The 22,615-nt window shown below is 38.5% G+C and overlaps 1 protein-coding gene and 1 long non-coding RNA gene across 2 annotated transcripts; one reads left to right on the top strand and one right to left on the bottom strand.

Moving 5' to 3' along the window:
- Positions 1-6,233: 6,233 nt before the first annotated feature.
- Positions 6,234-8,904, bottom strand: LOC143207928 (uncharacterized). The gene is made up of 3 exons (XR_013008785.1): positions 7,745-8,904; positions 7,016-7,105; positions 6,234-6,940 (listed from the first exon to the last, which is right to left on the bottom strand). It is a non-coding gene; the product is annotated as an uncharacterized LOC143207928 (long non-coding RNA).
- Positions 8,905-11,710: 2,806 nt separating this feature from the next.
- Positions 11,711-22,583, top strand: LOC143208145 (uncharacterized). The gene is made up of 4 exons (XM_076422278.1): positions 11,711-11,737; positions 16,276-16,409; positions 16,720-22,087; positions 22,296-22,583. The coding sequence occupies exons 1-4, from the start codon at positions 11,711-11,713 to the stop codon at positions 22,581-22,583; spliced, it is 5,817 nt and encodes a 1,938-aa protein (XP_076278393.1).
- Positions 22,584-22,615: the final 32 nt, after the last annotated feature.

The following is a 22,615-nucleotide window of genomic DNA, read 5'->3' as shown; positions in this document are numbered from 1 at the left end:
AAATGAAAAACAGTCCTTTGCGGTAACAATTAACGCCATTAGTTGAGGATGGTTGCTCGCAATGTATTAAAAATTAATATTTAATGAAATGAATAAAATCTATATACTTACTTTCTTAGAATTTGCAAGGTGTATTTTTTCATTAGACCTTCCTCTACATATCCCCACAAAAAAATCATATCCGAACCGATCCGATCTTGGAAATTATGATTGTTTAAAGTTATCGGGGACGTCTCACCTGACGCATAGCAACTCACATACATTAAATACCATCCAAATATGAATATTTTTGCAATTGCATTAAAAGTTCGTACCTACCTAAAACAAGTATGTAATTTTTAACAATAATATAGTTAATCTATTAATTTTATTGTTAAAAACATAACGAACGGTAATAATATAACTGGACTAAGAGTTTCATAGTTTTCCTTAGTGAGTATCACTGTTTTTGGGTAAGTATATCTGTCAATTTATCTATGCAGATAAAGCAGTATGTTAATTAGATTACATTTTATATCTGACAATATTTGTTGAATATAATAATTTTAATCTCAGTTTTTATGCATGCAGATATCCAGAAGCTGCAGATTTAATAATTAATTAAACTAAACAAATGGACCAAAAGTTTACCTGTGAACATCAATTTAGAAACGTTTTGCTAAGATTAATTGGCTTATCTTTTATATTTGTTATATTTTTGTTCATATTTTCATCTTTTATAAACACATTACACATACATGAAATAATACGAAATAACAAAGGTTGTAATATATAGAATGAACATGATCTTAAAACAATTAAATTGAAAAAATTATTTATAATTATTATAAAAAATATCTTTTGACACGCTTGTGAGGCGTTTTTACCTCCTCGAATTTATATTTTACGTATTCTATAAAACATTACATGTATGAAATGTAAATATAAAATACATGTTTAGTAAGAGTAAAAAATAGTTTGGGAGATTATACTTAAACAATTTTATTTTAATACAAAAAATCAATGAAAATTAATTAACAATTATTGTTTAACAAAATAGAAAAAATTTTATTTGTTAACAGTTAAGATTGACTATTTTTTAAATGAATTTTAGTGCAAATTTCATCCCGATATCTCTTATGGTTCTAGAGTTATAACAAAATGTCACTAAATTTCTCGATCCAGCCCACTGTGAGTCACCATGACTCCGCGAATACATAGGATTAAATACCCTGTTAAGAACAAATGCCACTAACGTTCTTGAAAAGAAATTTTGTACAAATTGATGAACAACGCGGTATTCGGTAAAACTATGGAAAAATGTTCGGAATCATGTAGACGTAAACCTCGTGACACGTTGGGGATGGGCTACATGGTGCAGAGGCAATGATCGCGAAACCAAATTTTCCATAAACGCTATGCATTTTCCGAAAACTTTTTTTCAAGAAACCAATCTATGTGGATATGTGCATATTAGATATATCCAAAACCTGCTTGTACGGATTTGATCATGAGTACATGGTTCCTCGATATGGTAAAACCTGTAAGGTAATGTACACAGACACCGACAGCATAATTTATCATATTATGTGTGAGGTCATTTATGAAACCATGAGACGCGATATTAACTGTTTCGACACAAGTGATTATCGATAGAGAATAGGTATAATTTTCTACTTGTAAATAAAAAGGTTCCCGGCTTGATGAAAGACGAGAACAATGGGATGATAATGATGAAATTTGTCGGACTGAGAGCAAAAATGTACACATTGCGTGTAGATGGAAAATCTGATACAAAAAATAGCAAAAGGTGTAAAGTCTAACGTTGTAAGGACAACAATATCGTTTGATGATTACATGGGATGTTTGCAAGATGAAATTGCTATGAGTCGTACACAGACATCCATACGATCGAAATTGCACAAAGTGTTCGACGATCGGCTGGAGAACTTCGGAATAAGCTTCCAGGACAATATTAAGAAATTACGTGTAAAAGAAACGCGTCGACCAATCTTGAGAGAGAGATCCATGTATATGATGTTCAACCGTCATATTGCATACTGTACATGCGCTATAGCTGTACCTGTACATGCACTATACCTGTACATGCGCTATACCTGTACCTGTACCTGTCTGTAGCTGTTCCCGTACCTGTCTGTAGCTGTTCCTGTACCTGTTCATACCTGTCTGTAGCTGTTCCTGTACCTGTTCATACCTGTCTGTAGCTGTTCCTGTACCTGTCCATACCTGTCTGTAGCTGTTCATGTACCTGTCTATACCTGTCTGTAGCTGTTCCTGTACCTGTCCATACCTGTCTGTAGCTGTTCATGTACCTGTCTATACCTGTCTGTAGCTGTTCCTGTACCTGTCCATACCTGTCTGTAGCTGTTCCTGTACCTGTCCATACCTGTCTGTAGCTGTTCATGTACCTGTCCATACCTGTCTGTAGCTGTTCCTGAACCTGTCTACCCTAAACCCTGAACCTGAACCTACCCCCCCCCTTTTGGTTTCTTTTTTTTATTTTTAGGGGGGGGGGGTACGAGGATGTAACTTCCACATCACCTCGCGGGAAGTGACGTCACCACAAGCGGTTGTGGACCACACGTGTTGAGCGAAGTTCGAACGTGTTTCCGTTCGGACACGATCCTACATGCATTTGAAAAGATAAAGATAAGGGGAACCGACTCAAGGTTGATGATTTTATGGTAACTTGATATGACTCGATGGATGCTACTTTATATCGATAATACAGGTACAGGTACAGGTACAGCTATAGACAGCTATAGACAGGTACAGACAGGTACAGGAACAGGTACGGGTACAGCTACAGACAAGTACAGACAGGTACAGACGGGTACAGGAACAGATACAGGTACAGTTACAGACAGCTATAGACAGGTACAGACAGGTTCAGGAACAGCTACAGACAGGTATGGACAGGTACATGAACAGCTACAGACAGGTATGGACAGGTACAGGAACAGCTACAGACAGGTATGGACAGGTACAGGAACAGCTACAGACAGGTATAGACAGGTACATGAACAGCTACAGACAGGTATGGACAAGTACAGGAACAGCTACAGACAGGTATAGACAGGTACATGAACAGCTACAGACAGGTATGGACAGGTACAGGAACAGCTACAGACAGGTATGAACAGGTACAGGAACAGCTACAGACAGGTATGAACAGGTACAGGAACAGCTACAGACAGGTACGGGAACAGCTACAGACAGGTACAGGTACAGGTATAGCGCATGTACAGGTATAGTGCATGTACAGGTACAGCTATAGCGCATGTACAGTATGCAATATGACGGTTGAACATCATATACATGGATCTCTCTCTCAAGATTGGTCGACGCGTTTCTTTTACACGTAATTTCTTAATATTGTCCTGGAAGCTTATTCCGAAGTTCTCCAGCCGATCGTCGAACACTTTGTGCAATTTCGATCGTATGGATGTCTGTGTACGACTCATAGCAATTTCATCTTGCAAACATCCCATGTAATCATCAAACGATATTGTTGTCCTTACAACGTTAGACTTTACACCTTTTGCTATTTTTTGTATCAGATTTTCCATCTACACGCAATGTGTACATTTTTGCTCTCAGTCCGACAAATTTCATCATTATCATCCCATTGTTCTCGTCTTTCATCAAGCCGGGAACCTTTTTATTTACAAGTAGGAAATTATACCTATTCTCTATCGATAATCACTTGTGTCGAAACAGTTAATATCGCGTCTCATGGTTTCATAAATGACCTCACACATAATATGATAAATTATGCTGTCGGTGTCTGTGTACATTACCTTACAGGTTTTACCATATCGAGGAACCATGTACTCATGATCAAATCCGTACAAGCAGGTTTTGGATATATCTAATATGCACATATCCACATAGATTGGTTTCTTGAAAAAAAGTTTTCGGAAAATGCATAGCGTTTATGGAAAATTTGGTTTCGCGATCATTGCCTCTGCACCATGTAGCCCATCCCAACGTGTCACGAGGTTTACGTCTACATGATTCCGAACATTTTTCCATAGTTTTACCGAATACCGCGTTGTTCATCAATTTGTACAAAATTTCTTTTCAAGAACGTTAGTGGCATTTGTTCTTAACAGGGTATTTAATCCTATGTATTCGCGGAGTCATGGTGACTCACAGTGGGCTGGATCGAGAAATTTAGTGACATTTTGTTATAACTCTAGAACCATAAGAGATATCGGGATGAAATTTGCACTAAAATTCATTTAAAAAATAGTCAATCTTAACTGTTAACAAATAAAATTTTTTCTATTTTGTTAAACAATAATTGTTAATTAATTTTCATTGATTTTTTGTATTAAAATAAAATTGTTTAAGTATAATCTCCCAAACTAGTTTTTACTCTTACTAAACATGTATTTTATATTTACATTTCATACATGTAATGTTTTATAGAATACGTAAAATATAAATTCGAGGAGGTAAAAACGCCTCACAAGCGTGTCAAAAGATATTTTTTATAATAATTATAAATAATTTTTTCAATTTAATTGTTTTAAGATCATGTTCATTCTATATATTACAACCTTTGTTATTTCGTATTATTTCATGTATGTGTAATGTGTTTATAAAAGATGAAAATATGAACAAAAATATAACAAATATAAAAGATAAGCCAATTAATCTTAGCAAAACGTTTCTAAATTGATGTTCACAGGTAAACTTTTGGTCCATTTGTTTAGTTTAATTAATTATTAAATCTGCAGCTTCTGGATATCTGCATGCATAAAAACTGAGATTAAAATTATTATATTCAACAAATATTGTCAGATATAAAATGTAATCTAATTAACATACTGCTTTATCTGCATAGATAAATTGACAGATATACTTACCCAAAAACAGTGATACTCACTAAGGAAAACTATGAAACTCTTAGTCCAGTTATATTATTACCGTTCGTTATGTTTTTAACAATAAAATTAATAGATTAACTATATTATTGTTAAAAATTACATACTTGTTTTAGGTAGGTACGAACTTTTAATGCAATTGCAAAAATATTCATATTTGGATGGTATTTAATGTATGTGAGTTGCTATGCGTCAGGTGAGACGTCCCCGATAACTTTAAACAATCATAATTTCCAAGATCGGATCGGTTCGGATATGATTTTTTTGTGGGGATATGTAGAGGAAGGTCTAATGAAAAAATACACCTTGCAAATTCTAAGAAAGTACTTATATAGATTTTATTCATTTCATTAAATATTAATTTTTAATACATTGCGAGCAACCATCCTCAACTAATGGCGTTAATTGTTACCGCAAAGGACTGTTTTTCATTTACACAAAAGACCCAGAATAAATATTAAATAGGATAATCAGGACACCTCGATGAAAAGAAGCAATTTTTTGGCTGAAAAATACTGCATCCCAAAATGTCTATCTTTGTGAATTTATATTAACTACAGTTTTTGTGAACGAACATTAATTTTTTCAGCTTCGATGTTGATGGACATTTAGGAGGCAATATAAATTTATTAGAAATCGATATGAGAAAGAGAGAGAGAGAGAGAGAGAGAGAGAGAGTCGACTCTTTCGTGAAATGTCACTAAATTTCTCGATCCGGCCCACTGTGTTAATAATTCAAACCTAATTTTATATGTTTTAGCATAGCATCCCACGTGAAACCTGGTAAAGTGTAATAATATGGTGGATCTAAACTGTAGCTCTTAATGCAAGTTTTTATGAAAATTTTCAAAAACATCAGCCAGTAACAAAACATCAGCTTTCAAATACAGATCGCTGTATTCACCCAAAGTTTTTGTGTTGAAACGCTTCCACACATTCTCGGCATTCACATAATCACTAGACTGCGGATTTTATACATTTATGGCAAAAATGAGTATGTACAATTTAAAGCAGTGGACAGGTTAACAGGATTTAAAAATATCAATGTACTCGTTTCAGCTAATTAATATCATTAGAGAAAAAATTATATTTCTATTTGGCTCCTATGTTGTGCAATTTATGAAGACAATTTTTATTTTTCGTAAAGATCCGCAGTCTAATAATCACGTTCGGATACGGTTTCGCCTGTCAACGAACTGTAAAATGACTCGCAAACAAAGATCGTCTAATTTATCTACGCAATCGAGATATTCGTATGGAAAGAGACACCCTTTCGCGTCAACAACATGAAATTTTCTATGGAAAGATTTTGAAATTCGGAACGCGTAAAATTGTCAATTCGTTTGTGTCGAGGAAAGATGCTAATTTGTCGAGACTTGTGTTCAAACATTTTTGTACGAATCGATGAATCGTAATTTAATACAATTACGCGAATCTGATTGCTGATCTTCAACATTTTTGTAAATGAAATATACTTTTCTTTAGTTATTGGTAATACGTTGACACTACCTTCAAACGCATTAGCTATTTCCTCGATAATGAAATGTGAATCGTACCCGGATAAATTGTGGAAAACTATGGGAATGCAAAACGAATTTTTGTAATTTAAATTGCAATCTTGATGCGTGGGGCCTCTATATCGTCCTGTTAGATGACAATGATCGCGCACCCGTATATCCTTTTCCTCACATGGTTTTTCACAAATGTTGCAATGCGCTGCGTTGATAAGTGCCTCGCACTGTTCATTCGTTAGCTGTTTCATAATTTATCAAATAAAAAAATTATAAGAAAGATCTTATTTTTTATTTAAAACCAATCCTCCTCCTCCGCCTCGTCCTCCTACTCATACAATTAACTCGTATTTATTAAAAAGAAAACAATTACAGTAATAATATCGCCCCCTCCCTATACAGCGAGATATTTTTTACATTAGTGAAAAGTTACTCTTATCTACTCTTTAATTATACAAATATACAAGTATTAAAAAATAATTAAAATATAATTATTGGAGCGAATTTCTTGTCATTTGTCTTCATTATTTTTGTTTCCTGCGAACAGACAGATAGACAGTTATATATCATGTTATATACTTTGGGATATTTTTTCTTTGAAAATTTATTTACCTTCGAGCGACGATTCTTTGACGAATCCTCAGACATCCATACCGCGCTTCGCCCAGAATCAATCTCCAATTTCGCAATCATTGTGAAACACTGTGTGAAAAAAATAAAAAAAACGTAAAAAGAGGTGTTTGTGGTTTTGACGTGGAAAAAATTCAAAGTCGCGTCTTTATAACTGATACTTTACGTGTTTTTATAATTGTTAACCCATGCTCGAAATGTTCGCACTTCGCGCAGACTGCAATGGTATGTGACGTTTTTTGTCGGTTGCCAACAGTGAAGTCGACACGGTTCGTCATCAGCAATTTCATACACGGGATCGCGAACTAGTACATCGTATTTCGGACAGTTGAAATCTTCCAAATTTATCGAGTTTATTTTCATTTTTCGAAGGATGTCTCTCTCTCGAAACATCCACCTTTGTACGCTACGACAGGATTCGCATAATCGCGCACAAAATTTTGAATTACTTCGAATATATCGTGCTGTTGATATTTTTCATAGCCGAAATCTTTAAATGGAATCCCGTGTATGAAATTACTGACATACCATGCAGACTTTTTGTCAGCGTCGGATAAACAACGTTCTTCCCCAAGCGAAATTCGAAGAGTTCGAACGAGCCGTCATGACAAACATCGATCACATGGCTAACTCTTTGCATATACATTTTTTTTCCACAATTTTTTCCACTAGATTTTACATCGTTTATTAATTTTTTTTTATTGTACTTACCGTTGAAGAAAGGGGGATGCGCGAAGTTGGCTGGTCGGATGATAAAAACACACACGCGATGTAACTTCGTATAGCGATCCTGATTGTCGACGTTTTTTCTTATGGTATAACTTCATACGACGACTGTTACGAGCAATTTATAATGGATACCCCTACCCACTAATGTAAAAAATATCTCCATATAATATTCCACACACACGCAACAAGTCCAACGGGCAGTACGCGAAAACCGTCACGTATGGAAAAATGGTTGATCTTTGAATCTCAACATGACAAACGCTTGCAACGATGGAACGTTCACGAAGACTTCGCGTTCCATCGCGTCCTGTTCATTCATTCTTACCATCCCCACCAACTACAATAAAAAGATGGAAGAAATGATTTGAAATGCTACTCTTAATGAGCGTTTACGATAGCTGACTGTATGGCGATGGCAGACAGAAACAGCGACACGGTCCTCTTACATCTTGCATTACATCGATAAGAAGATCTTTCAGAGGGGACCGTTGTATATTTACGAAATTAAACAAGACGTTCATCGAACTCGTGAGATTAGACGTTCGTCGAAATCTCCGCTCGATAACAAAATCGTCGATAAACTTTATAATCGTAAAAAATTTACAGCATGATTGATTATGTTCACAAATATTAATAACTATACTAATTTAAATCATAACAAAATGAAATCTGTGCGAAAGTGCTCTGTACACCTAACTGAAAAACTTCTGTAATACAAGAATTTACACAATTTTCCTCAAAACCCTTGAAAATTGCCAATGAACGGATGCTGTTTCAGAAAGCGTGGCGTAAAATCTCTTGGCTTTCAATGAAGTATACTACAAGCGACCTTTAGCTACGTTGGATAGAAAAAATTCCATGACAAACGGAAAAATTTAGAAATTGACTTCTTTCTAGATTTTCGGCCAAATACCCCAGAGTTGGGCATTAATCGATTAAAATTTTAGTCAAGATTGATTAATGTGTATGATTAAAAGAAGAAATCATCGAAAAATCGAAGACTGATTCAATCGATTGATGAAGTTAATAATCACCATACGGTCTATCCATAAATTGTAATAACCAGGGAGATAGAGACAGAGAGCGGAGATGAAGAATTGACAGAAATATATCTCAAGAGAAACTCAGTTTACACTTTTTCAGTATTCATACAGTTTTGATTCCGTATTTCATTTCGAAGCTCCAGCAGTTAATCATTAATGGAACGTTTGCGAAGACTTCGCGTTCCATCGCGTCCTGTTCATTCATTCTTACCATCCCCAACCAACTACGATAAAAAGATGTATGAAATTATTTGAAATGCTACTTTTAATGAATGTTTACGATTAGCTTCGAACGTTTACGTTCGGACACGTTCGTAATACCTGGAAACTGGTCTCGAATGCAATACCTGGAAACTGCCCCCCCCCTCCCCCATCTTTCAAGATATGGGCTGTATTTCCCCCCCCCCCCCCCTCCCCCTCCCCCAAAAACATGATGCAATAATTCCATTAAAAATATGACGTAATATATGCTCGTGCAATACCGCTCGGCGGTACCGCTCTCCCGTGAAGTGGCGGTACCGCTCTCCCGTGAAGTGAAAAGTGAATTAGAACCCGCCTATAACATCTACTTTTTTCAACTTTAAACAAATATTGTGGTTATTATAAAAGATATTGAATTGTTCTTTACAGCAAAAGATTCTGTAGACTTTCCTGAATACAGTGATATCCAATATTAATACATTATGATTGTTTAAACATGTTTAAACAATGATTAAAGACGAAGAGACACTACTTTTGCACCAATTTTTGAGGATATTTTTCAATTTATCTCAAAAAATTAGGGTCCAGCGGAAAATCGAACTATACCACGCGATAGAGCAGACTTTTATCTTGAGAAACCACCCTTTCAAGTTTGTAACGTCGACGTTTTTTTCGAACCAGAAAACAAAATAACTTCGCCCGACATGAGCCACCAGTGGCGCGGCGAGGCGGCCTTCGTCGCCGATTTTCAATTGTTACTTCCAACAATTGCGTCTGTTGCCGGTTGCGGCCCGCGCGTATTCTTATGTTTTCACTTTTGGCCCACTGCAGTCCGCGGGGGTTGCTCATCTCACTGGTTTAAATAAATAAATTTATATATTTTTCTATTTGTGAATTATATTATTCTAATAATTTATTGTGAAAATAATTGTTTAAATAAATAAAAACAAATAACAAATTTGCATAGATTATAAAAATCTATTTATTTTAACAATAAATTATTGAAATAACAATTCAAATAATGAATATGGAAACAAATTATAAAAATTTATTTATTTAAACAATTATTTTAACAATAAATTATTATTGAGAAATAACAATTCAAATAATTAATATAGAAACAAATTATAAAAATTTATTTATTTAAACAATTATTTTAACAATAAACTATTATTGAAATAACAATTCAAATAATTACTATAGAAACAAATTATAAAAATTTATTTATTTATAAATTGTTTAAATAATAAATATTAGGTCGAACACAATATAGAATACAGAATGACAGAAAACCGAAATCCGGAACCGAAATCCTGAACCGAAATACATAATATCGGTTCTCCAAAATCGTAACCGTAACCGATATAAGCCAGAACTGCCAGCCAGTACCGATATTCTCGTAACAGTTATAAGTGTTATAAAATAACATCATTTCGGTTCTTAATAACTATTTCAATCAGAACCGAAAAATAACAGTTTAAACAGTTATTTTCATAACCGTTCCAATCCCTGTCTGTAGCGTAGATTTACCACTATTTTAATATACTATACGATTTGAACTTTTTTTGGAAACTAGAGCAATTAGTTTACTGCAGGATGTGAAAAGAAGTTTATTAAAAAATTGCAATTGATCAGAATTATAGAAAAAATACTAAAAGTTGCGTTTTACAACTTTTTAATGTGGGTCTATCTATACTTAAAATTTAAAAAATACGTTTTATAGATTTGTGTCAATTAAAACATATTCTGAAAATTTCAGGATAACCCTAAAGTTATTCTTCTAAATTTTCGTAGAAAAAATTGGTTTTCACTTTGGTTTAATTAATAATAACTGTGCCTAAAAATATGAAAAAATTGGAGACAGTATTGATGACAGTAAGTACTTCATCACATTAAATTAATTTCCAAGATGGTCGCTTTTAAGCTTCGATATAAAATCTGTGTTTCTTCGAAATCTTCTGGCTTTTTTATTTTTTACAACTAGAGTTTGCAACAAAAGCTCGGGAAAAATTAAAATACTTCTATGAATATAATTTATATTATTAGAGATTTATATATTAGTTACATATTTTATATAAAACAATATAAATTGTATGTCATAATCCTGGCCAATGATGATGTAGGATCTGATCCAGTCTAAAGATGATGTAGGATCTGATCTAGGCTAAAGATGATGTAGGATCTGATCTAGGCTAAAGATGATGTAGGATCTGATCCAGGCTAAAGATGATGTAGGATCTGATCCAGGCTAAAGATGATGTAGGATCTGATCCAAGCTAAAGATGATGTAGGATCTTGTCCATGCTAAAGATGATGTAGGAGCTGATCCAGGCTAAGTACTAGACTAGGGGGCAGCACTATATGGGCACGGCCAAAACCCGGGCGTGAGCACTCTCATATACTCTCTGATACTATTAAAGACTGCCAGCCCCTGTGTTATTCCGCGGGACCAGTAAGTGGGCGCGAGTGGGCGCGGGGATAACGTGAAAGTTACAGTGATCTGATATACCACATCGCTAAAAATTCGAAATAGTGCCACAATAATGCCAAAACATCGTCTGAAATATGGCGGAGAATGTAACATTTAATAATAATCGATATGGTTTCGTGATAATTCGCATTCTCACCGATACATCGCGACGAGAATCTCCTCAGTGGTCTTCTTTACCGACAAAATGCTGTCGTTGGCCTTCTGTTTCTCTTGATGGAGCCAGATTATATCCTAGAGGGCGTAAGAGATACCGAAAAATTCGAGTCCCGCCAACTCCCATAAGGCTGGCAGTCTTTAATAGTATCTCGTCGGTGCCTTTACTATATCCGTGTGCGCTGCTTGTGCGCTTATGCCAGCCACAATCTATTTTTAGCACTTGCCATGTTGCCATGTTGTATTGCTTTACGGCGGAAGCGGAACTGAAATTCGGCTGTCGAGCCGTCGAGCGTATGAATCGCAATCTGGAGCTAGCATTCGAGTCCCCGTGCAGCGGGGATTTTTTTTTTATTTTTATTTTTCATTACTTTTTTAATTACATTTTTTAACCTTCCAAAGAATTAAAAATGTAAAAACTATGTTCAAAATATGTATTCATTTTAAATAGAAACATTTTGTTACTGTCATAATTGCATTAATAAAAATTGGTATATGATCGAGAACAGGTTGATGGTATTTATTTGGACTGATTGGAGAATACGAAAATGCAGGAAGTATTTTTTAGTTTATGAATCAATTTGTAGATTTATTAGTTGTCAAACAAATAATAAAATAAATTGTATAATATATATAAATTGATTTTATACTAGCATACACAAGTTTATTTATTAAAAAATACAGTCATAACTATAATTATAATAGAATTTCATAAAATGTATATTGAGGTTATTCCAAACTCATCTTTTTTCGCAATGATGCTCTAATTTCATTGCTTCTCTCGAATGTCCATTTCCTTCCGAGACAGTGGCGTTTTTAGGTGTAAATAAAAAATGTTGATATAATTATATCAATTTTAAAATATATCATAATTAAACTACAATTATTCTAATAACGTGGAATGTAGTACATATTAAGTTTTAGTTACACGGATTTTCTTCTTCGACGTTAAGCACTCTTTACTGCTTCTCGTAATTTACGTATATGCAACATTAAGGTGGACCTTATTTTTCGACCATGAAATTTTTTTGGTCCCGTAAACCAGAATTGTGACAAATGTTGAGAAAATGGTCTGGAAAAATTTTGGGGCCGTTTGGATCATGGGAAAATGAGTTTTTAATGGAAAATGAGAATTTTTTAAATCATGACATAAATAGACGTTATGATATATCGTTGAATTTGTCTTTTTTCTCTTTAAGAATCCATATATAGCATAAACAGTTGTTGATAGAAAAAACATCCGTGACCTTGAAAACTTTAAATAATGACTTTGAAAAAATTTTTTTTCTTTGATACTATATCCACCTCCTTATATACTACAACTTTTGTTTGAAGAGTTTTTTCATATATGTATACATAACTGACAGAGATATTATATATAAATAAATTCATTAATACGCTCCAATCTACAGAAGAACAAGAAAGCGAGCTAATAAAAACGTGGTAAAAATAGTTCTAATATCGGAAAAAGAAGTTATTATGAGTAATAAGTAGTCTGACTGAAACATGGACTGAAGGTGGTCAATGATACTGCTGAACGGGGCGTTAAACTAATGGAGGATCATAATAAAATTTTATCTAGAAACAAAGAGGAGAAATAATATATGTATACTATACAAACTGTGATGGAATGTCGAAAGCAGTATACCGACGTCACAAAGCAGAATTTGTCAAAGGATTTGTAAATATTTTTTAATATAGCGAGAAACACCTGATCAATCCCTACATGATTAATTGCATTTTTAAGAGGCATTGAAGACTGCTTGTTACTGGGAGTTATTAAATTTTTCATTTTCCTCAGAGTCAGTAAGTTCTTTATTTTTTTCAAAGTCATTAAGTTTTCCATTTTTCTTGGAGTTATTAAATTTTTCATTTTCCTCAGTGCCGTCAAGTTTTTTCATAGAGTCATTGAAGTTTCCATTTTTCTTGGAGTTATTAAATTTTTCATTTTCCTCAGCGTCATTAAGTTCTTTATTTTTCTCGGAGTCATTAAGTTTTTCATTTTTCTTGGAGTCATTGAAAAGTCCCTCTTTGTCGTTTACGCGCTGACGTAAAAAAAGTTCTGGTATGTTGCTAGTCTAAAAATATGATCAATGCTATTTTTCAGTTTCTCAAATAAATCTGCATTTGTCGAATTTTTGCGTGTTTTTCAGTTTGTGTAATTAACATTTTGAACCAAAAAATCGGGAAAAAATCTCAATTATCAATTTCAATTAAATGCAATTATATGATTAAATTAACGCAAGTAAATGGGAAAAATTGACCGAAAATTGAATGGGGCAACGGCTGTTTAAATAATTCGGAGGACTACCTCGTCCGGCTAGACCCTTCATTCCAAATTGTAATATTCCAATATTTCAGTATCATTTTTAATATTGTTCAAGTACTATTTAAAACTATTAATGAGTTTTAACAACAAAATATTTTAAATGGAAAACTAAATTTTGACAAATAAGATACGATTATAGCAAGCTTGCTATAAATGTCGAAAACTCGAGTCTGGCCAGAGACATTCAATTTTCAGGAAACACTATTCTATGATGACGAACGGAGAAAAGGGAAGTGAAGCTCGAGGGTTTCGGTCGCCGTGGAGTGGAGTGAAACATTGTAACATGATACGGGTCGAGTCGGGTATATCGGTGTAAAATAACAGAATATTTTTTAAGAATTATTATTTTATATTAAAACGTTTGTAGCTCATGGCAACGTCGACCGATTTTGACGAAATTTTCAGAATATGTTTAATTGACACAGATTTACAAAACGTATTTTTTAAATTTTCAATGTCGGCCCATATAAAGATGTTGTAAAATGCAATTTTTAGTAAGTAAGTAAATACGTATTTATTTATTTATTTCAGCCCCGTGGCCCAGAAATTGGACATGGATTATAATTCTCGAAGCCATTCATCCCTCTATTTATCCATTCATCCGTTCCTCCACCCATCCATCCATATCCCATGCCACATCAAATACCTTATTGTCTATGTGATCTATCCCAATGTCTCCCCGCTAATCCTGCCTCTCTCTTGATTATCCCTTGTGATTAATTCTTTCCTTTTTTTCTCTATACTCCTAACCCATTCTACAATTTCTTCCACTCTTTTCTCCTGTACTATCTTTTCTATACCTATGTTAATTCTTTCTACCCCTTCACAGTCTTCTGCCAGGTGTTTTAGTTTCCCCAAGTGTCTCTCATTTTTTCTACAATTCCGATCAGTTACTATTTTTGAAATAATTATTTTCACATCCTGTACTAAACTAATTGTTCTAGCTTCCCAAAAAGTTCAAATCGTATAGTATAATATTAAAAAAGTTATCATTTTTAGAGCGTCCGAAAATTTTTGCGAGTCACAGTATGTACATATATCGCGCACAGAACACAATTCTTCTTTCTATTAACAATTGCGTTTTGTAATGTATAATAACATATAATAACGTTAAAAATTACTTAATATACACCCGCGGTAAAATCAATAAGTATAACTTTCCTCCTCACAGCAGAAACGTCGAAAAAATTTTGACAATGATGTCCCACAATAAAAAAATCTGAAAAAAATTGACGACACTGCCTGCTGTAGTACTTTATCAAGGAACCAAACAGTAAAAAGCATGTTTTCATATTTTCTAGAAATCTACATTTTTCCGATTTTTGGGGGGTTTTTCATTATTTACGACCACAGTTTGCAACCAAAAAATCTGAAAAAATTCTATAAAATGCGTCTTAGGATCCAAAATATGTAACATTTTTTTTAGAATTTTAGAACGTATTTGAGACCGGAAAATTGCGCTCGACTGTGCAACAGGCCTAACGGTACTGAAGAACCGATTACACTGTCCAACACCAAATTTGTTTTCAATATACTGTTGGGTCCCCTTCTTATAGAGTTTTTTGTGCTGATTCCGAATCTGTCCTTAATTTTTCTCCTATACGCACAGTTTTTGAAAAACATGGCTTTGAAAAAAGAACATATTTTTCAACTTTAAACAAATATTGTGGTTATTATAAAGGACATTGAATTGTTCTTTACAGCAAAAGATTCTGTAGACTTTCCCGAATACAGTGATATCCAATATTAATACATTATGATTGTTTAAACATGTTTAAACAATGATTAAAGACGAAGAGACACTACTTTTGCACCAATTTTTGAGGATATTTTTCAATTTATCTCAAAAAATTAGGGTCCTGCGGAAAATCGAACTATACCACGCGATAGAGCAGACTTTTATCGTGAGAAACCAACCTTTCAAGTTTGTAACGTCGACGTTTTTTTCGAACCAGGAAACAAAATAACTTCGCCCGACATGAGCCACCAGTGGCGCGGCGAGGCGGCCTTCGTCGCCGATTTTCAATTGTTACTTCCAACAATTGCGTCCGTTGCCGGTTGCAGCCCGCGCGTATTCTTATGTTTTCACTTTTGGCCCACTGCAGTCCGCGGGGGTTGCTCATCTCACTGGTTTAAATAAATAAATTTATATATTTTTCTATTTGTGAATTATATTATTCTAATAATTTATTGTGAAAATAATTGTTTAAATAAATAAAAACAAATAACAAATTTGTATAGATTATAAAAATCTATTTATTTTAACACTAAATTAGTGAAATAACAATTTGTTCAGGAATCAGAGCTGAACTTCGGAAAGTATCAGGGCGTCTCATCCAATCACTACGCGATTATGGGACTGCCATTGTATGAGACGCACCTGTTACCTCTCCCAAAATTCAGGCTACTAAAAGAGCCAATTAGCGCGTCGTATCATCGGCTCGCGACCGACTCCCGAATTGCGGAACGCGCTTTTCGCTCTCTTCCATGCGCAACCGTCATTGCGACAAGACCGCGACATACTCGATCTCGTTTTAGTGGATTGTTAATACCCGTTAACATAGACCAAGTACGACGAAACTAGTACCAACGGAGTCTAAACTTCTCTTGTTACGCGTCGCGCTACCATTTAGTACGAGTAGTGCCAAAGTGCGTGTAATCTAGTAATAAACGTCCGTGCCACGTGTTCGTCGTGCGGCAACCGAACAAGAACGAGGTGTTTCTCATTTACATCTCTCAGGCTACCGGCACCCGCCGCCTCGATTTTCAAACCTTCTTACAAGGTTGTCTCAGCAACCAGGGATCACCCGATTCCTCAACATTTTGGTCCTTCGAGCCGGATTGGAGTCGAGGATCTACGTGCCGTTCCAGCCGCCATTGTACCGGCCAAGTACCACGTGCCAATAATGAGCAACATGGAAGAGCTCCTGATTAAGCAGAACCGAATCCTGCATTCCATCAATCGTGCCCTTACCAATTTTAAGAAATTGGGCCAAGCCAAGATGACCATCGCCACCACGACGAACAGGATGACCGTCCTGAAGGAAGCATTCAATCAAGCGCAAGATCTCAACGCAAGGATTGCTGCCATGGTCGACGATGAAACCGAGGCAACTCTTCCCTACTTCCAAGAAGACCACTTTGAACGATGTGAGGAACGTTATTTGGAGGCTCTGGATTTCATGTCCGAGATGCTGGTAACAAATACCCCATCCACGAGCACCAATCAGATTGTAAGTACGCAGTCCCATGGGCCGTCACGCCTGCCACGGATCTATCTACCGTCTTTCGACGGCACGTTCGCGAAGTGGGAAAGTTTCCGCGATCGATTCAAATCACTCGTAATCAACGACAAGTCGTTATCGGATGTCGAGCGATTACATTACCTTGCCTCCGCGTTAAAGGGTGACGCGATTGATCTCATAGCAAATTTGCCCATTACCGATCAAAATTTCCATGTTGCGTGGCAATTATTCCACACTCGTTTCGAGAAACCACGCCGGTTAATAATGACGCATCTCACCGAGTTGTTTTCTTTACCGACCGTTACCACAAAGTCACCGAAGGAGCTGCAAAAACTTCGCGATCGAATACATATGTCAACAAAAGCGTTGCGTAACCTCGGTCGTCCCGTCGATATGTGGAGCGATATTATTGTGTACCTCGGTGTTCAAAGACTCGATCGGTCCTCGAGAAAAGCTTGGGAGCTCAAACTAAAAAATGTTCGTGAGTTTCCAACCTTTAACGATTTTGATGAGTTTCTGGACGAGCGAATTAACCAACTCGAATCGATGGTGCCCGAAATAAGCGAAACACCAACCGACAACGGGAAGGTTAAACCGTCAAAACAGAAAACGATTTCCACGCATTCGACAACCGTCGTCAATCTGACTTGCCCGGTGTGTAAACAGAGTCATCTGTTATACCAATGTAAACCATTCCTAGCAAAATCGCCATCGGAGCGATTCGAAATTGTAAAATCGAATAAACGATGTGTGAACTGCTTTTCAATCCAGCATATGGCTACCCACTGCCAAAGCAAGCATTCCTGCAAGGAATGCAATCAACGCCATCATACACTGTTGCATTTTCCCAGCAAGTCAGAACAACCTAGCGCCGCGCCAACCAAACGGGAAATACCGACCTCGTCCGAAGACGACACCGAAATTTCCTCGAACTTAGTTTCGAATATTCCGACTCACTATCGTGTGCTTCTTTCAACAGCCCGAGTGCAAGTTCGCTCTGAGCAGGGCCGAAACATCGCCGTGCGTGCGTTACTCGACCAAGGCTCAGTCGCGACGTTAATGACCGAGCGGGTAGCTCAGCTACTGCGCCTCCACCGAACGAAGCGACACATTCGAATCACCGGAATCGGTGAAGCCCAGTCCGTCGCCCAGCACGTTGCTGAGATCATCATCACACCGGAACGAAGAGATCAACCTGCATACTCGACCACAGCGGTGATATTAAGGTCTCTCACTAAGTACGTTCCACCTAAATGTAAATCGTGGTTTAATTGGACTCACATTTCAGATGTTGAATTGGCGGACAGGGAACCCATGAGCTCGGATCCGATCGACTTAATCATAGGCGCTGACGTGTATAGCCAACTGATTTTGGACGGTATTCGCAAAGGTTCACCAGCAACACCCGTTGCTCAAAATACCACGCTAGGGTGGATTCTGTCCGGTCCTATTGCTCCTCCCGAACCTACACAATCCATTGACGTGCACCATAGTACCGTGGTTATTGATCTCGATCGAACTCTTAGAAAATTTTGGGAGATCGAAGAGATTCCCAGTCATGTGACCACCACTCCAGACGAAGAAAAGTGCGAGCAACACTTTAAAGCTACGCACTCTCGTCAACCAGATGGACGGTATGTTGTCCGCTTACCGTTCAAACATTCACCTCCGCTCGAATTAGGCGATTCTCGAATGGCAGCCCTTCGCAGCCTTCACCGCGTCGAACGACGCCTCCACTCGAACCCGACGCATGCTGATATGTATCGAGCTTTCATGCTCGAATACGAGGCTCTTGGTCACATGCGAAAAGTTTCGCAGGAGAACACCAAGTCCGATCCAAGCCGATATTACATTCCGCATCATGCTGTCTTTCGCGACAGCAGTGCCACAACCCGTCTCCGCGTAGTCTTTAACGCATCCTGTCGAACCACCACTGGACAATCTTTAAATGACCATTTGTTCAATGGACCGAAGCTTCAAGGCGATTTAATCGCCATCCTCCTGCGATGGAGGCAATACCGCTTTGTTTACACTGCTGACATCGCAAAAATGTATCGGCAGATCCGAGTAGACTCTCAGGACGTTGATTATCAGCGAATCCTCTGGCGAAATTCGCCATCCGATCCAGTTGATGAATATCAACTTCTGACTGTCACCTATGGCACTACATCCGCACCATTTCAAGCGCTTCGAGTGATGAAGCAATTGAGTCAGGACGAAGGTGCTAAATTTCCCCTCGCCATTCCGGTTCTTCAACATCAAACTTATGTTGATGACTGTCTGTTCGGCGACGATAGTCGCATTCGCCTCAACCAGATACGTGACCAATTGAACGCCGTACTGGCAGCAGGGTGTTTTCGCCTAAGAAAATGGGCAAGTAATGACCCTTCCATGTTGAGCGCTATCGATCCTTCAGATCATGGCCTCGCCACCGGTAAGACCCTCTCAGCCGAGGACACTGTTCCTATCTTGGGGATCAGTTGGAATCCGGCGCACGATGAGTTTCACTTTCGTATTTCATCTCAGCCCGCGGTGCCCAGTACCAAGCGAACCATTTTGTCAACCATCGCTAGGTTATTCGACCCATTAGGATGGGTCACTCCGGTGATTATAAAAGCAAAGATGCTCATGCAACAATTGTGGGCAGAGCGATGCGGTTGGGACGATCCCATTCCCGATAACCTTCAGAAGGAGTGGCAAGAGTATAGCACTCAATTGCCGGATTTAGAAGCGATCAGGATTCCCCGGAAACTCGCCTCGGACCCGGCATTAACCCAAACTCTTCATGGGTTCGCTGATGCCTCGTCCAAGGCCTACGCGGCGGCTGTCTACGTACGAAGCGTACTTCGAGACGGAACCGTGTGGGTCACACTTCTCGTAGCGAAGTCTAGAGTCGCTCCAGTTAAAACTGTCAGCATTCCACGCCTCGAGTTGTGCGCAGCATTGCTGCTCGCACGATTAATGACCTTTGTTCAATCTTCACTACACTCCCGAAATTATGAGTGTCATTGCTGGACTGATTCGAGCATTACGCTCACGTGGCTCAACCAATCTCCATCGAAGTGGAAAACCTTCGTCGCCAATAGAGTTTCTAAGATACAGACTCTTCTTCCGGATGCACAGTGGCATCATGTTTCCACTCTCGACAATCCAGCTGACTGTGCCTCGAGAGGCGTAACTCCATCCAAGCTCAGGATACACCATATATGGTGGTCCGGCCCGTCGTGGCTTAAACAAGCCTCGGACAAGTGGCCGCAAATCTCGGTCAAACCTAACTCTCTAGCCAGAACAGAGGCACGCCCTGTAAGAATAGAAACTTTGGTTTCCACAACGGACCAACATGACTTGGCATTGCGATTCTCGTCGTGGTCCAAATTATTGAGAGTCACCGCCTATGTTCTTCGGTTCATTGAGCGTCTTCGCATGAACGTAACTCCAAGTGCAATTCCTGCACAAGAAAGGCCCGCATCCCTAGTCCTGTCGCCGGACGAAATTGCCAAAGCCAAGGAGCATTGGCTGCGACAAATTCAGTTCGATGCCTTTCCACATGACCGGCAGACACTAGTCGCGACCGGGACAGTCCCAAAGTCGAGTCCGTTGGCTGCACTGGCCCCGTACATCGATGCGAAGGGCCTCATACGAGCAAAGGGGCGCTTATCCAAATCTCAGTTGCCGGAAAGCGCAAAACACCCAATTATTCTGCGGTCACACCCTCTCCTCATCCTCCTGATCAATTGGACTCACCTTAAGCATTTGCATTCCGGTCCTCAACTCACCCTAGCCTGCCTTCGCAACGACTATTGGATCTTGCGAGCGCGAGCAACCGTACGTGCTGTTTTACACCAGTGCGTCGCGTGCACTCGTGAACGGGCTTTAATACCAAACGAGCTCATGGGGGACCTGCCAGCATCACGCATCACTCAAGTCGAGAGAGCCTTCATCCACACAGGGGTCGACTATGCAGGCCCAATCCAAGTTCGAACCGCACCTGGCCGAGGACATAAATCGACCAAGGCATACATTGCGCTTTTCATTTGCCTCACAACTAAGGCCATTCACCTCGAGCTTGTGAGTGACTACTCATCCTCCGCGTTTGTAGCTGCTTACCACCGATTTGTGTCCAGGCAAGGCCTCCCAAAGTCAATGTCCTCGGATATCGGCACGACCTTTCAAGGGGCAGAGCGAGAGCTCGCCGCCGCTTACAAATCCGTCATCCGAAATGCGGATTTTCAAAATTCGCTCGTCGTCAACGGTGTTGCTTGGCACTTCCTGCCACCCGCTGCCCCTCATTTCGGGGGTTTGTGGGAAGCGGCGGTCAAGAGTGTCAAGCACCATCTCAAAAGATGCATAGGCGCTCACACCTTAACGTTTGAAGAAATGGCCACGTTTCTTTGCCGCGTCGAGGCGTGTTTAAATTCACGTCCTCTTGCCCAAACATCCGAGAGCATTGACGACTACACGACCCTGACCCCAGGGCATTTTCTGATCGGCTCAGCTCTAGTTGCGATACCAGAACCGAGCGTACTTAATGTAACCGAAAACCGATTATCTCGATGGCAGTTACTTCAACGTCTCACCGAAATTTTTTGGAAAACGTGGACGACCGACTACATGCAGACGTTACACCAACGGCCGAAGTGGAGGGTGGTGCAAGGACTGGCCAAAGTTGGTCAGATCGTTCTCGTCCGAAATCCCAACAATCCGCCGTGCAAGTGGGAATTGGGACGGATCTCTGCGTGCCATCCCGGCGACGACGGACTCGTCCGCGTCGTCACAATTCGAACTGCACAATCCGAGTATAAGCGCCCGATTACTAAACTCTGTTTTCTCCCGATCGCCATCAATGAGATGAGCGAACCGTCCGTGACATAGTCATGCGCGTTTGCAGCGTTGATTCCGTTTCGATTTTATCCGCGTGTACATAGCGTATCTTAGCATTAAGTAAGTAGGATTAAGTTGTAAATCTCGCTGTCATACCATGACTTCCCAGTCCAACCTGTAGACCATCAGGTCACACCGTTCATGTCTCTCCTGTTGAACGTACACGTTCAACGGGGGGCGGCATGTTCAGGAATCAGAGCTGAACTTCGGAAAGTATCAGGGCGTCTCATCCAATCACTACGCGATTATGGGACTGCCATTGTATGAGACGCACCTGTTACCTCTCCCAAAATTCAGGCTACTAAAAGAGCCAATTAGCGCGTCGTATCATCGGCTCGCGACCGACTCCCGAATTGCGGAACGCGCTTTTCGCTCTCTTCCATGCGCAACCGTCATTGCGACAAGACCGCGACATACTCGATCTCGTTTTAGTGGATTGTTAATACCCGTTAACATAGACCAAGTACGACGAAACTAGTACCAACGGAGTCTAAACTTCTCTTGTTACGC

The sequence above is a fragment of the Lasioglossum baleicum genome, chromosome 4 (genome assembly GCF_051020765.1).
Source record: "Lasioglossum baleicum chromosome 4, iyLasBale1, whole genome shotgun sequence".
Taxonomy (NCBI): domain Eukaryota; kingdom Metazoa; phylum Arthropoda; class Insecta; order Hymenoptera; family Halictidae; genus Lasioglossum; species Lasioglossum baleicum.
The sequence above is the reverse complement of the archived record's forward strand: the minus strand, read 5'-3'. Positions and strand labels throughout refer to the sequence as shown.

What these genes read in the sequence shown, in the direction of transcription:
- LOC143208145 (XM_076422278.1), top strand. Translation starts at nt 11,711, where the DNA reads ATGGAGCCAGATTATATCCTAGAGGGC. An exon ending in CAGATTATATCCTAGAGGGC is followed by an intron (nt 11,738 to 16,275) that starts GTAAGAGATACC and finishes CAATTTGTTCAG; the next exon opens with GAATCAGAGCTGAACTTCGG. An exon ending in AAAGAGCCAATTAGCGCGTC is followed by an intron (nt 16,410 to 16,719) that starts GTATCATCGGCT and finishes TACATCTCTCAG; the next exon opens with GCTACCGGCACCCGCCGCCT.